General features: G+C 35.4%; 2 protein-coding genes across 8 annotated transcripts in view; both read right to left on the bottom strand.

Annotated features, from left to right (window-relative positions):
• CCDC102B (coiled-coil domain containing 102B) overlaps positions 1-15797 on the bottom strand; it is a 138583-nt gene that overhangs the window by 54269 nt on the left and 68517 nt on the right. The window lies entirely within an intron of this gene.
• Positions 7586-14978, bottom strand: LOC119875934 (60S ribosomal protein L29-like). The gene is made up of 2 exons (XM_038525568.1): positions 14909-14978; positions 7586-8058 (listed from the first exon to the last, which is right to left on the bottom strand). Exons 1-2 carry the CDS (start codon positions 14976-14978, stop codon positions 7697-7699), a joined length of 432 nt encoding a protein of 143 aa, XP_038381496.1. The 3' UTR covers positions 7586-7696.

The raw sequence follows: 15797 nt of genomic DNA on the forward strand, positions 1-15797 counted from the left end.
CATTTTTCACTGACAGTTAAATATCAAGGATCTCTAGACATATGAATAAACCAAGAATATGAATAAAATAGCCAATATTTGAAAACACAATGGTGAAAAAGAAAGATAAATGGTATAATTTAAGATATGAAAGAAAATGTTATTAAAAATCTAATCACTATGTTTGGGAAAAATGAACATTGCACTCATAAATTAAGGACAGGACAATTTCAAAACTACAAAGAACAATAAAAGAAAAATTTAAAAATGTGTCTAATAATCCCTTCCTTTAGAAAAATGTACTAGGAAAGTTGGAAAATAGAGTCAGATGTTGAAATGTCTCAAAGCTCAACTCTTGGAACTGCTCACTTGATGCATGCACTCCTTTGGACAGCTGATGTGCACCCATAGCACTGCATACTAGTCAAAATTCTGACAGTCTCCCACTGTCTAGCTCAGTCCTGTAGGTCTCCTTTGAACTTCGGACCCACATGTTCCATTTCTTACTTGTCACTTCTATAGGTACCCAAAACTTAACATGTTGCAAAGACAAATTAAGAACTCCTCTAAATCTGTTTCTCTGCCAGTCTTTGCCATTTCTGTAATTATCAACTCTATGCTTCCCTTTGATCAGGCCAAAGATATTGGATTTATTTTTAGCTTCTTTCTTTCTCTGACACATCATTTCCAAACTGAAATCAAAATAATTCAACTTTGGGATCCCTGGGTGGCGTAGCGGTTTAGCGCCTGCCTTTGGCCCAGGGCGCGATCCTGGAGACCCGGGATCGAGTCCCACGTCGGGCTCCTGGTGCATGGAGCCTGCTTCTCCCTCTGCCTGTGTCTCTGCCTCTCTCTCTCTCACTGTGTGCCTATCATAAGTAAATAAAAATTAAAAAAAAATAAAATCTTTAAAAAATAATAATAATAATAATTCAACTTTGCCTTTAAAATACGTAATAAATCTAACCCACTTGTCTACCGACACTACTACTGCCCTGATCACCACCAGGGTCTCTCCCAACAGTTATTTTAATAGCTGCCGCAATCTCTGTTCCTCCATGTAGTTCTGGAGCCCCTTTCCCAAAACAGCAATCAAACAAAGCATTTTAAAAGTAATTCAGATAATGTCACTCTACTGCTCAAATCTTTCCTGTGGCTTCCTAATCCATTCAGAGTATAAATCAAAGTCCTTATCATCTGCCGCGTCCTGGAACCCCTCAGTGTCCTTCTCCTACACCTGATTCTGTCAGTTACTCTTGCCTTCTCAAGGGCCCAACACTCCAGGCAGGAAACAGCAAAAGTAAAATAAAAACAGTAAGTGAAATATTGTACAGTGAAGGCTATTAAAACAATACAACAACAACAACAACAACAACAAAATAATACAACAGGAAAAAAATGATGGCTAGATTAATAAAACACCTATATTTCTCCCTATGAAAATTTGAGTTATTTTGATCATTTTAAAATTATATTTTAGACTCAAAATCACCTTAATTTTGCCACTTACCCTATTCAACTTCAGGTTCAGATTAATGGAGTTATAACTAAAATCTAATTAGCAGCTGAAAAGTTGAAAGCTGTGGATGTATAGATGTTAAAGATTATTCATTTAGCATAATTATGAACGTCATCCACAAGTGATATATCATATTACTTAAATCGAAAGTGACAGAAACAGAAGGTATCTGAGGAAGTGAATGAGTCAGCATTAGAAAGCATTTTCCAAGTTCAAGTCCTTTTATTTAATATTTATTTAAGTAAAATCTCTTATAAGACTTTTTCTGAAATTGCATCATAATATAATTCCAAAATTCCTCTTTAAAATTCCTCTTTTCATACTGCAGTATTTGCGAAAGGTTAAACCAGGCAACTTGTCATATCTCTGACTTCAGAAATATCTGCCATAATTTGCTTCTGGAAAATTAGCAACACTATATGCAAATATTTATTCCACTATATTTAAATTAGCATGGATTGTAAAGTCTTTTTGAAGATAATTCTGGAAAAAAATATTGTGTAACATAAATAAAAATATTTTATTACCTATTCAGATCAAATAGGAGAAGAAAATTTCATTTCAAAAAGGGCACAAAAGTATAATATAACACACCCTGTTATTTCAATTTCATCTCACATTTTCTCCTTCAAAATAATCTAAAACGATTAGGTAATTATTGCTTATCACAAAGATCAGGCCTTTGTGAAATACTGTGTTCAATATTTATGTCAATATTATTAATAATACAACATAATTCAATCTCCTCAAACATCAAACACACCATTTCTCCTCAACAATCTTCAAGCTTCATTCATGGAGAAGTAGAAAAGCTACACATAGGTAGGGTTCTCAACTTCTTGTTAACATCATCTACAAATTTACATGCATCTATACAAATCTTTTCTTCTTTCCTCTTGTTAAAGAATGTAAATATCCTTCCTAGAGTCAAAGACTAATCATTCCATTTGCAATCAGGATTTGGTACCTTTGAGGTACTTGGCAAACTCATTCTAAAAATTGTTCCTCTCTTGGATTTTCAAGATTTCCTGGTTTCTCCCTCATCAACATGTAATTGATTGATAGTTTCCCTTCAGGTTTGAGAACAGAGTATGAGAGATCAAGTGTAGAAGATCCTCTCCCTGTCTTTCTCTGTTTCTCTCTGCTCCTGCCTTCTTTTCCAGTTTTGTAGTTTCTATTCCAGCTCTTTGTTTCCTCTTACTTTCAAGTGCCTTGGAAGAGTTGCTGATGCTTATGTTTCCCCATGTTCCCCCCTCACTCATTCCTCCATGGCTTTTGCTACATCCATTCCCAATACTTTCCAACACACAATATTCAACCTTGTCCTTAATTTGAATCTTTGGCAGAATTTGATTATTGTTACCAATGCCTTTGTTCAAGCACTCTTTTCCTCTGGTTCATGGGAAGGATCCTTCCCAGCCATTCTGAATTACATGCAATTTCCTTTTCTCTGTCTGCCCTACGTGGTGCTAATCCTCCCAATGGTCTTTTGTTTCTTTCAATATACCAACACTGCAGGATCACATTTACTCCCATGGCTTCCATCACCATCTCACTGTTAGTTGTTCCCATTTCTTTCTTGCAGTCATACATCCAAAATCCCACAAACATTCCTACCTCAAACTCAATATATTCAGTATTGAATCCATTGTTGTTTCCTCTCAAGTTTCTCTTCCTCATGATATGCTTCCTTTGGTGGAAGACCACCCCATAGAGAAGGTCAGAAATCTGTAACTTCACCTTCTCTCTAACCTCCTAGCATCCCCAGGCATTTCCAACATTCATTGAATCACCAAGCATCACAATTTCTTTCACTTGCATTATTTCTCAACTCTTCACATACCCCAACCAAATTTAGGACACGTGATTATTTCTTTCTGGATTACCATGACAGACTCATAAAAGTTTCCCCATCACCTGGACCCTTGAAATCTCTCCTTCACACTGAAGGTTAAGTCTTTTTTTTTCCTATTGTAATCAAAACTGATGCTGGTCAACACACTGCAATGGCTCTTCCCATTACTTTCATGTTGATGCATACATTTATTTTATTTTTTTTATAATAAATTTATTTTTATTGGTGTTCAATTTGCCAACATACAGAATAATACCCAGTGCTCATCCCGTCAAGTGTCCCCGCTCAATGCCCGTCACCCATTCACCCCCACCCCCCGCCCTCCTCCCTTTCCACCACCCCTAGTTCGTGTCCCAGAGTTAGGAGTCTTTATGTTCTGTCTCCCTTTCTGATATTTCCCACACATTTCTTCTCCCTTCCCTTATATTCCCTTTCACTATTATTTATATTCCCCAAATGAATGAGAACATACAATGTTTGTCCTTCTCTGATTGACTTATTTCACTCAGCATAATACCCTCCAGTTCCATCCACGTTGAAGCAAATGGTGGGTATTTGTTGTTTCTAATGGCTGAGTGATATTCCATTGTATACATAAACCACATCTTCCTTATCCATTCATCTTTCGATGGACATCGAGGCTGCTTCCACAGTTTGGCTATTGAGGCCATTGCTGCTAGAAACATCGGGGTGCAGGTGTCCTGGCATTTCATTGCATCTGTATCTTTGGGGTAAATCCCCGACAGTGCAATTGCTGGGTCGTAGGGCAGGTCTATTTTTAACTCTTTGAGGAACCTCCACACAGTTTTCCAGAGTGGCTGCACACATTTATAATTTGGCTCGTGGAATAAGTATTGAATATCAAATAATACAGTCTAAGACAAAGTGTTTATCAGTTAGGCAGGTTCTGGTGGCCATACTATATTCCTATAAGAGGTCAGGAAATTGAAGAGGAAATGTGTCCAAACAGGAGGTGACCCAAATGCAGTGGACCCAAGGATAACTAACAATGAAGTTAAGGTTCCAAGTAATATCTATTAGCTCTAAGTGCTTGGAGAAGCCTCCAAAATTTATCATAGCCGCAAAAATTTTAGCCAAAATTATTTAAAATAAACATTGCTTAATTCCTTCCCTCCACCCTAACAAATGGTAATAAAGACACAAAATATGTTGAGCTACAATCAAAGGAAATTTTCTTGTATTTTTCAGGTCAAAATAAAAGTGCTAAATAACTAATCTTAGTGATATTCAAACTGTTTTGCTCTCATGCTGGTGTATCCCTTACTTTTTTTTAAAGATTGATAGAGTATATTTATTTAAATTTAAAAAAACTTATATTTCTGCCAAATTTTAAATATTTTAAATAGTTGCATTAGGGAACCCTGGGTGGCTCAGTGGTTTAGCACCTGCCTTCAGCTTAGGGCGTGATCCTGGAGTTCCAGGATCCAGTCCCACATCAGGCTCCTGGCATGGAGCCTGCTTCTCCTTCTGCCTGTGTCTCTGCCTCTCTTTCTCTCTCTCTCTCTCTCTGTCTTTCATGAATAAATAAATAAAATTTATTTTATTATAATAAAAATATATTTTTAAAGATATAAAAAATCTTTATTTAAAGATAAATAATTTTTTTAAAAAATTAAAAAAATAGTTGCATTATATCTCAATGTTAACATCTGAAAACCACAAAAATATGGTACTATCACCTATTCAAAACATTGTATTTATTTCATTTCTTGAATTTTTATTTTTATTCCACCTTCCCCAGATCATCATACTGTAACATGCTTATATTTGAAAATGTTTTTACTCAATAAAAATACATACATAAAATATATATGTATATATTGTGACTATAAGGCTCCAAATGTTAAAAAGTTTCTTTGGATTGAATTATATCTGCAATTATTATGGGTACATGATTGCTTAAAAACAAGACAAGATAGCACATATTGTGATAAGTAATTATTAAATATAAACTAATCATTTACTGGAAATGCATCTCTTAATGAGACAGATAGATACATGTCTTCAATTAGTTTGTGTATCCATGGATGAAATTACTTATTGATAAAATGAAATAAATTATCATCAGTTTTCTGTATTCTTTTTTAAATGTAGGCACTGAGAAAGTTGATCACATGTTAATAGAAATGGAAGATGTTTTGTTATAGCAAAGGCATCGTTTTTGTTGTTTTTTAACATCTTTCTAAATAAGTGATGAAGCCACTTTTGATCTTATATACAAATTAATTTTTTATCATCTATAAACTGACCAATCCATTAGGTCCTATTCAAGTATTTTTATGAAAAAGTAAAGCATAAGCCATCTTTAACAACAAAGGTTTTGTGATCCATTGATTAGTTGGTTTCTCAACACCTAATATTTCAAAATGTCTATAAGTTCGCATTTTCCCCACTCTGGCAAAATGTTCTAAAATAACACTTGGGTTGGGAGATAGTTGATTTTCATTTGAGAAGAGGATGGAAGATAATGTGGGAAAAGAGAACTCGCTTGAAAAGTACTTCTTTGGTGCAGTGGTGGTAGTTCTTTTAGGGTAGACAAATCTCTCCATGAAAACAAGCAGAGCAATGACAATAACAAAATCAAAAGCCTATGGAGGCCTACTGCAAAATCAGGTGACAAGTGTTCCTTACAAACTCTAAGATACAGGTGTGTTAAGACAATCTCAGCTTCAAGAGCTGCAGAAATCAGCATATGTTTGAGAAAATTAAATGGAAGCAACATGCCCTGAGAACAGGGGAACCCCAAATGACAGCACACATCCCTGAAAGTGTGTTGGGTCAATGTGAACCCAGCAGATGAAACTAAGGGAATTTTATACTTTCTAACTGGTAAGTGAGCATAAGAGGCCCACAGTGAAATCCAAAGAAGTGCAACAGTCTATATACTGTATACTCTCAAAAACAAAAGCAAAAACAGACAAAACTTCCTTTAAAATTATATCCTACAGGCACTAGGGTGGTTCAGTCAGTTAACTCTTGATTCAACTCTTGATTTTGGCTCAGGCCATGGTTTCAGGATCATAGGATCAAGCCCTATGTTGCATTCCATGCTCAGCGTGGATCCTGTTTGAGATTCTCCCTCTCCCTCTCTCTCTGCCCCTCCTGCTGTGTCTCTCTTGCTCATAAATAAATAAATAAATAAATAAATAAATAAATAAATAAATAAATAAAATCTTTAAAAAAACAACAACACACTGCATTAAAGTGGGAAATGCTGAGAATAGAATCCATATGAAAGGAACAAGACAATAAAGGCAGAGAGATCCAGATAAATCAGAGAACAGAGTCAGGGGTTTTGGAAAGGACCATTGCCATGGTTATGGCAATGAAAAATTAACAACCCAAAGGAAAATGAACAAAGGTTATGGCAGTACCACCCATTAAATAATGTATTCTTTTCTCAACAGTAGGAACTACTCATCTTATTATATCTTACACTCTCCTACTTAAACATAGCATTGGATTCTCTATTCTGTTCCACTGAACTACTTATGTTATCCTGTGTCAATACCGCATTGATTTGATCCAAAGACTTTCTCAGCACATTGTGATCAGTGGTTTTTTTCTGTATTTGTCTGAGCTCTTCTCAAGTATTATGCATTTACTCTTCACAATTATTCAGTTCAAAAAGTAAAAGGAAAAACCCACTGCGTTGGAAATTCTAAGTGGCACTGTAATAAATACATGAATTTGATGTGTTGCATGTTTCTATTTCAGAATCTCTAAAAAGGATACAAGTCCCATACTTGTTCAATGATTTCCTAGGTCATTTGCTGCTATTGAGAAGAGGAGTACTTGGATTTCCATTTCTGGGTGCTCATTTTCAAAACAGAAATGGATCACTTCTAGACTTATTTTTTTATCCAGTTACCTTGGCAATTTTTCCTATTGATTTTATATATACATACACACATACACATTTTTTAAAACTAGGGATTCTTAAGTTTTCTAGACATACAAACACTTCATTGTCTTATTACATTCAGTAGAACCTCTAAGACAATGATAAACAACTGTAAAAGCAGACATCATTGGAAAATTCTTAATTACAATTGAAACAGTTTTAGTGTTTTCACCTTTTTAGGAAACATCTGTTATGGAGGTGTTTTTGTTAAATTGTAACATATAGCCTTTTTATGTTTAGGTAATTTGTTTTTATTCCTATTTTGCTTTTTTAGATTGTGTTATACTAGGAATGGAAAAAAAAAAAACCTGCCGCAGGTTTATTTGTACAAATAGCACAGGAGGACACCAGGCCCATGCAGACAGAAGCCCAGGGGTCATACCAGTCCTTCCGTCCTCACACTGGCAGGCAGAAGCCTCTACACTGGAGCCTTTGTGGGGGCCTGGGCACCTTTGGGAGCCTGCGCTGCAGGAGTAGAAGCAGGAGTAGAAGCAGGAGCCAGAGTCAGAGCCGGGGTTGCAGCTGCAGCCTGGGCCTTGGTTTGAGCCTTGGCCTTGGCCTTTGGCCAGCAGAGCCTGAGACCTTTGGCAATGCGGGCACGAGCACATTTCCCGAGCTTGGGGTGAGCGATGTAGGCAAGTCGATTGAGCTTGCAGCTGCCGCCCTTTGGGATCTTGGGCTTAACCTCCTTGGGCTTGACAAGGGCCTTGATAGCCTCAGCACGCGCAGTCATGGCCTTGGCATTGTTGGCCTGCATCTTCTTCAGGCCCTGGTCCACTCCTATATATTATAAGTAAAAAAATATCCTAAGGGCAACTTGGTGGCTCAGTCAGTTAAGCGTCTGGTTTTGGCTGAGATCATAATCCCCAGGTCTTGGGATAAAGCCCCAAGCAAGCCTCTGTGCAGTGGGAGGCCTGCCTCTCCTTCTCCCAGAGGGAGCTTACTGCTCCCTGTGCCTATATTCTCTCCCTCTGTCAAACAGATAAAGTCTTTTTTTAAAAAAAGGTACAAAAGCCCTAAATCTACATAAGAATGACTAACACAAAAGGATCGTAGTTGAATCATGTGGAATGCTATTATAAGGACAAAAGAATGAAGAACAGAGTAATGTTCTTACAGACAATGAAAATATGCTATAGATGAGAACATTTTAGAAATACATGCCCATGAGAGAAAAAGAAAACAAGAGTCATTTTTTTCACTGACCTAAACAAAAATAATAAAATTATATATAATACGAAAGAGCAACAAAACCAAGAATTAGAAAAACTCAGAAATATCATAGTACTAGGAAAGAATTAGAAATAAAAGAAAAAGCATTTCAGAATAAACTACAAGGAACATAAAAACAAGTAAATTCAATAGGTAATGTCTTAAGTGATAAGGTGAAAAGAAATAATATGCTAAAACTCCAAAAATATTCAAGATAAAATACTAAAAAGGATATCAGAAACTGTGACAGAGCAGAGTGACAAGGATTTAACATATTTATAAGTTTTCCATTTCTTTCCACAAAAATGACCTTAAATAGTGACCATCACTGCAGCAATGTATTCATCCATGCACAGATTGTGGTCTTAAGATATTTCCTCTTATGAGAATTTAGGACTCTTTGAAGACAAGTCATACCATTTAGTATATATCTTGTCATACCATAGAGTAAGGAAACTATAAAAGATTACTAGGATTGCATCAAATGTTCTAAGTTGCCAATATTAAAAAGATTTTCCTCTCTAAATATAGTAGCTTTGAATATCATTTAAGGATGATTAAGTATAGTTATTATAAAAAACAGCAATAAGTTTAAATTCATGAATTTATATAATGCTTTAAAAAACTAATTTGATTAATACTTGGGAATGCTAGTAATCCAACTCATTATTTTGTAAATTGGTAAGGAAAGGGAAAATAATCTATCTTGTATCCCAACTATGTCTAAATGAGCAAGTATTGTATAAGAGGAAGTTTTTAAAACATATATATTATTTTTTGAATATTTAAGTAATCTCCACACCCCATGTGGGGCTTGAACTCACAACCCCACGATCAAGAGTTGCATACTCTACCAACTGAGCCAGCCAGATGCCCCAGAGAGGAAGTTCTATTTAAATGTTCCAAATGATAACTTAAGCAGAAATAATATAATTAGAAATCACAATTCTGCAACTCCTAATTAATGCAATGAGCATCAGTCTATCAGCACTACAAAGAAGCACATACAATATGCTTTCTAATGGAAGAACACATTATCTAGGAGAGAGTCTTGAAACTGAGTCAAGTCGTACCTCTTGATCCAACTAACAGTTAATAGGAAATTTAGAAGATGAAGTAATATATTAAGCATTAAATATATAAATGCAATCTATAATATCCAGAATAGAACCCTAAAGGATAAATAACCTGTTTTTAGAAAAAATAAACAAACTATAATAAGGAAAAAAGGGAAAAAGTTGCCTAAAGGAAAAAAACCTACATATTAAAATGAACTTAGAAAAAGCATTTAATTAAAATGCCTACACTTTATTTGATTTTTTATTCAAATAAGTAAACTATGAAAATAAAAGATATTTATTAGAAAACTAGAAATTTGAATACCAAATATTTGATATTAGCAAATTATTGGGAATCTTTTAGGTTTCAAAATAGTATTGCTATTTTTAACAAAAGTCCTTATGTTTTGAGATACATACAGAAACAGGTCCAGATATAATAATACAAAGTTATAATGTGGATGGATGGTATGGGTAAAAATGACTGGCCAAAGACAATCATTATTAAATATAGATGATGGAAAAATTAGATTCATGATAGTATTATATCTGCTTTTGCATATAGTTGAGATTTTCTATAGTAAAAAGCTTAAATATAACAGACTCCCTGCCTGTAAATCTATCTCTTATCCATGTAGATGAGCATACTTGGAAAGTCGCCCAACTCTGGCTTATCTTAAAGTATAGAATCTATTAATCTACAGGCTTTGTTCTGTTAGTAATTCAGTTCCAGAAACTTTATAAAGACACTTACTGTTCAGGGCTGTTACAGTAAGTTTATACACACCCACGTCAGGTCTAGAGCCGCAGGGGGCTCCAACTCTTTTACAAGCATTTCATCACAGCACCTGCTTGGGGGCCAGCAGGCGCAACCGGGCTGTCCCCATACAGGTCCTCACATCACAATAATGCTTTATTAAAAGGAAGATTAATATGCAGCTTGGGGGGGGGATTTTTACAAGTATGAAAAGGATATTAAAGTTTCAGATAGAAACCATTTATTAGCAGCACCTGGGTGGCTCAGTCAGTTAAGCATCTGCCTTCGGCTCAGGTCATGATCTCAGAGTCTTGGGAATTGAGCTCCAAATTGGGCTATCTGCCCAGTGAGGAGTCTGCTTCTCCCTTTTGCTCTCCCTCTGTGCTCTCCTTTTCCCTCTCTCTCTCTTAAATAAATAAATAAAACCTTAAAAAATAATAATAATAAATAAATAAATAAATAAATAAATAAATAAATAAAATCTTTAAAAAAAAGAAACCATGTAATTTACATGTTATAGGAGGTGATGTTTTTCTTCTATATGTGGTTGTGGGGGTGCAGATGGAAACAAATGGTAGTCTATTCAAGAGTTAAATGTCCTAAGATTATAAATCAAGAGTATGAAAAATAACACATCTCTGTTGTGCCTATTGGAAAGTACCAACAATCTATAATACTTTCTGGCTCTTCCAAATGCATAAAATGCAAGCCCAGTACTTGCTTCAATAATCCAAGGTTATACTTTTTATTGATAGCTGACTTCTGTCCACAGAGCCACTCAAAGGCCAGGGGAAAGCCAGTTAGAATCCCAAAGAATAATTTATTATTCTTAACAGATTTATCCACAAGGTTATAAAAGAGTATCAAAGTGGTCAATAGAGGATTAATCATGACTTGCAGAGAATGTTCATCTAAGAAATTTAATTTGTATTTCATCAAGAAGTTAACTAGTATATATTTTAGATAAAACATCGATTAAGAGAATACAATGAGGTGCAGTTGTTTGTGTGGATATTTGTCAACAGATGTTTCTACAAACGTGTTTTACCAATAGAAAGAAGTTATTTTGTATAATGATCGATGAACAGAGAAATCAATAACTTTCCTTTATTCCATGTTGAATCTAGAACTAGTGCTTTTTTCCCTCTTAACTTTCGATTTATCCATTTCTAACAATCTCAGGTGTTAAATCATGACAATGACAACAAAAATTGTATTTCTTAGTCACAGACTCCCAATAAACTTTCTAGCATTTTTATAAAAGAGTACAGCAGAGTGATCCAAAGCATACTAGGAAAACATCAGGAAGGATGTGTTCTAGATATGATTCTGCTAAAGCTCTTCTCTCACCTTGGACAATCAGACCTTTAGGACCTCAAATTACTCTGCTTAGTAGGATAAGCTAGATTTTATTTTACATAAATTTTCAGCATGAATATTATGTGAATGTGAGAGACTGAAATTACATATCTCTTGATAAATTAACAAAAGGAGGAATGGTTAACAGCTTGGAAATTATGTAAAAAATAAAATGTTATCTAAAAGAAGGTAATGACTCATATTTTTTAATCTAAAAAGGAATAAAATATATTTAATACAAAGAGTATTATTTTAAAACAAGTTATCATGACTAACCAAAACATTCACAAAATATATGAAAAACATGTTCTAAATAAAAACTAACTGCTTTTTTTTCAAATGGCATATGTAAGGGAAACAGGATGGAAAGCCATATTTCTAATATATGGTCAAAACAATAGTGACTGTGGATAGGATGGAGTAATAGAAGCCAAATCTGCCAACCGGAAACCATGAAAATAGCAAGAAAAATAGAGCAAACAACTGTTGTAAAAATCCTGATTATCAGGCAATTCCTGAGAAATGGAAAACTAAGAAAAATAGCCCTAAACTGTTATTTACTGCTTGGAGTGAATTTTCACTTCATAGAATATGAAGGAAAAGCAAGGTGGTCTCCCTGAGTTGAGGTGAAGCTGAGAATGAAGTAGGCTGAGGTGGTCAAGAGTTCCAGAAATTCCTGAGCAGAGGGAGAACCCTAGAGCTCTACAGAGCGCTCACCAGGGTGGTGACCAGAGCATAATTTTGAGGAAATTTACTCCTAAAAGGATTAAAAGAAACAATCCCTATGACTGAAATAAGGCCAGTAATAGTAATTCCTATTCCCATCTGACAGAGAAAAACCTCACAATTCACAGTGCATTAGGTGAAGAAATCAGAATGGTTTTGCCTCTGGATTCAGTAGAAAAAATAACTGTAGACTAAAAGCTGCTGTGGTCTCGCCTAACCAGGCTTAAAAGCTTCAAGACAAAAAAAAAAAAAAAAAAAAAATCTCTCCAAGTAATGGAACCAGGTCACAGAACAAAGCTTAAGAATATTTATTTAATTTTTTAAAAGATTTATTTAATTATTTATTCATGAGAGACACACAGAGAGAGAGGCAGAGACATAAGCAGAAGGAGAAACAGGCTCCTCAAGGGGAGCTGATGTGGGACTCAATCCCGGAACTCTGGGACCATGCCCTGAGCTGAAGACAAACTCAATCGTTGAGTTACCCAGGTGTCCCAAGAATATTTTTTTATTTTTTATTTTTTTATTTTATTATTATTTTTTAAAGATTTTATTTATTTATTCATGAGAGACACAGAGAGAGGCAGAGACACTGGCAGAGGGAGAAGCAGGCTCCACGCAGGGAACCCAATGTGGGACTTGATCCCGGGTCTCCAGGATCACACCCTGGGCCAAAGGCAGATGCTTTAACCGCTGAGCCACCCAGGCGTCCCAAATATTTTTTTTAAATATGAAAACATTCAGCACCTACTCAACGATGTAAAATTCCTAACGACAGGAGTCCAATAAAAAATCACATGTCATGCAAACAAATAGGAACACATGACCCACAATGAGGAGCAAGATCAATCAATTGAAACTTGCTCAGAAATAATAAAAATGATAGAATTAAAAATGACCAAGAGGGCCTTAATGTTCCCCTGAGCTTGATTAAACTTTAGGCAGGTTTATTTGTGACTACAGGCTCTTTACTTTTCATTTTTTTAGTGTTTCTTTTGAAAACAATGCCCTGTAATTGTAAATTCTTTCTCTATCTCTCTGGGGTATAAATCTTCTCCCAGCCTTTTGCCAGCTTTATAACCCAGGCATGGCTTTAGGAGCTGGAAACCATTTCTTTGAAATGTAATGGTGAGGAAAATAGCATTCTTTTGCCCAGTCTATGGGAGGGCAGAAGCCTAACTTCTGTTGTGCTATTTAGCAAACACTGATAACCTAGTCCTAGAGAAGACCATCTGCAAACAAAGCAATGATCAAAGTGCTGGATATAGCCCACTAACCAAACTTCCTCTCTCAGACCCCTCTGGCATATTTCCATTATCTCACCACAATGGGACTACAATGGGTGCTAATTACAAGCTCCAGGACAACTTCAAGTGTCCTGATGTACTTGTAATTGGAGTCTCTAAGAAACGGTTGGGGATAAGTACTTTAAAAAATAATGATAAAAAATGTTCCAAATTTAATTAAAGAGCATAGATACACAGATTCAAGAAATTCCACAAACTCAGGCACAAAGATATAGTTCATATCAACACATATCAAAATCAAATTGCTCAAAGTCAGTAATGAAGAAAAAGTTTTCTCTCCCCCATCATTTATAATTGCCTAATGTGCTTTAAAGGTCTTGTTTTTAAGATTTATTTATTTATTTTAGAGAGACAAACAGAGAGAATGGGGGAGGGTGGGCAGAGGGAGAGGAAGAGACAAACTTAAGCAGACTCCACACTGAACATTAGCCCCATGCAAGACTTGATCTCAGGACCCTGAGATCACAACCTGAGACTAAACCAAGAGTTAGATACTTAATCAACTATGCCACCCAGACAACCCTGAAGGTCTTTAAAAAAAAATTCAGCTTGTTTAGACACAATTGACATACACACTGTGTAAAGTTTAAAGGGTCCAATGTGATGATGATTTGACCCTCATACATTGTGAAACATTTACTACAATGAGTAAGTAAAAACATCCTTCACCTCGTACAATCATCACTTTGCTGTTATTGTTGTGAAAATATTAAAGCTCTACTCTTATGGCAACTTTTAAGTATACAGTACGGTATTGCTAACGAGAGTCCCCCTGCTGTCTTCCACAGTGGCTGCACTATTCTGCTTTCCTACCAGCAATGAATGAGAGTCCTCTTGCTCCATATCCTTGGCATCATTTGGTGTTGTCAGTGTTCTGGATTTTGGCCATTCTCATAGGTATGCAGTGGTATCTCACTGTTGTTTTAATTTTCATTTTCCTCATGATATAGGATGTGGAGCATCTGTCCATGTGTTTACTTGCCATCCATATATCTTCTTTAGTGAGGTGTCTAAGTTCTTGGCCCATTTTTAAATCAGGTTGCTTATGATCTTACTGTTGAGTTTTAAGAGTTTTTGTATATTTTGGATATACAGTCATTTCTCAGATGTGTCCTTTGGAGACAGTCTCTCGTAGTCTGTGGCTTGTCTCCTCATTCTCTTCACATTGTCTTTGTAGAGAGAAGTTTTTTATTTTACTGAATCCAACTTACCAATCATTTCACTCATAGATTGTGCTTTTGTTGTTGTGTCTAAAGGTGACATCGCCATAGCCAAGACCATCTAGGTTTTCTCCTAGAAGATTCTAGGAGTTTGATTAAGTTTTACATTTAGGTCCATGATCTATTCTGAGTTAAATTTTGTGAAAGGTATAAAATCTGTGTCTTTGGGTATTTTTGCACATGATCGTCCAATTGTTTCAGCACAACTTGTTGAAAAGACTATCTTTTATCCACTGTATTACCTCTACACCTTTGTCAAAAATGAGTTGACTATATTTATATGGACCTATTTCTAGGTTCTCTATCTTTTTCCACTGATCTGTTCTTTTGTTAATACCACATCTCTTGATTTCTGTAGCTTTATAGTATGTCTTGAAGTCAGGTAATGTCAGCTCTCTACCTTAGTCCTGTCCTTCAATATCATATTGGCTGCCTCTCCAAATAAAGTTTAGAATCAGTTTGTCAAAATCTACAACATAACTTGCTGGAAATTTGACTGGGATTGCACTGAATCTATGGACTGAACTGAGAACTGATATCTTAGCAATATTGAGTCTCTGTCTCCACAAACAGAAGCATCTTCAAGATATATTTTTTTAATGTGATACCACTCTAGGTATTGATTATAAGGCCTTGAAACTTCACAGAATATTGTTCTTTAACTTCACACACACACATACATGAGAGAGAGAGAGAGAGGTCATGCAAGAGAGAAAATGAGTAAGCTGAATCCTTAACGCCCAAAAACAGAACAAAACAAAAACAAGAAATTATAGAACATCAAAGTTCTTGGGGGAAAAGTATTTTAGATTTTTACTTTTAGGTAAATGGATTTTTTTTTAAGAAAAACTTTAAAAGGATTAGCATGGCTTAATTCTTA

The sequence above is a fragment of the Canis lupus genome, chromosome 1 (genome assembly GCF_011100685.1).
Source record: "Canis lupus familiaris isolate Mischka breed German Shepherd chromosome 1, alternate assembly UU_Cfam_GSD_1.0, whole genome shotgun sequence".
NCBI classification, from domain to species: Eukaryota; Metazoa; Chordata; class Mammalia; order Carnivora; family Canidae; genus Canis; species Canis lupus.

Excerpts from the sequence above, each read along its gene's own strand:
- LOC119875934 (XM_038525568.1), bottom strand. The coding sequence starts at position 14,978 with ATGGTCTTGGCTATGGCGATGTCACCTTTAGACACAACAACAAAAGCA. Across the intron at positions 8,059-14,908 it reads ATCTATGAGTGAAATGATTG|GAGTGGACCAGGGCCTGAAG; the intron begins GTAAGTTGGATT and ends TATAATATATAG.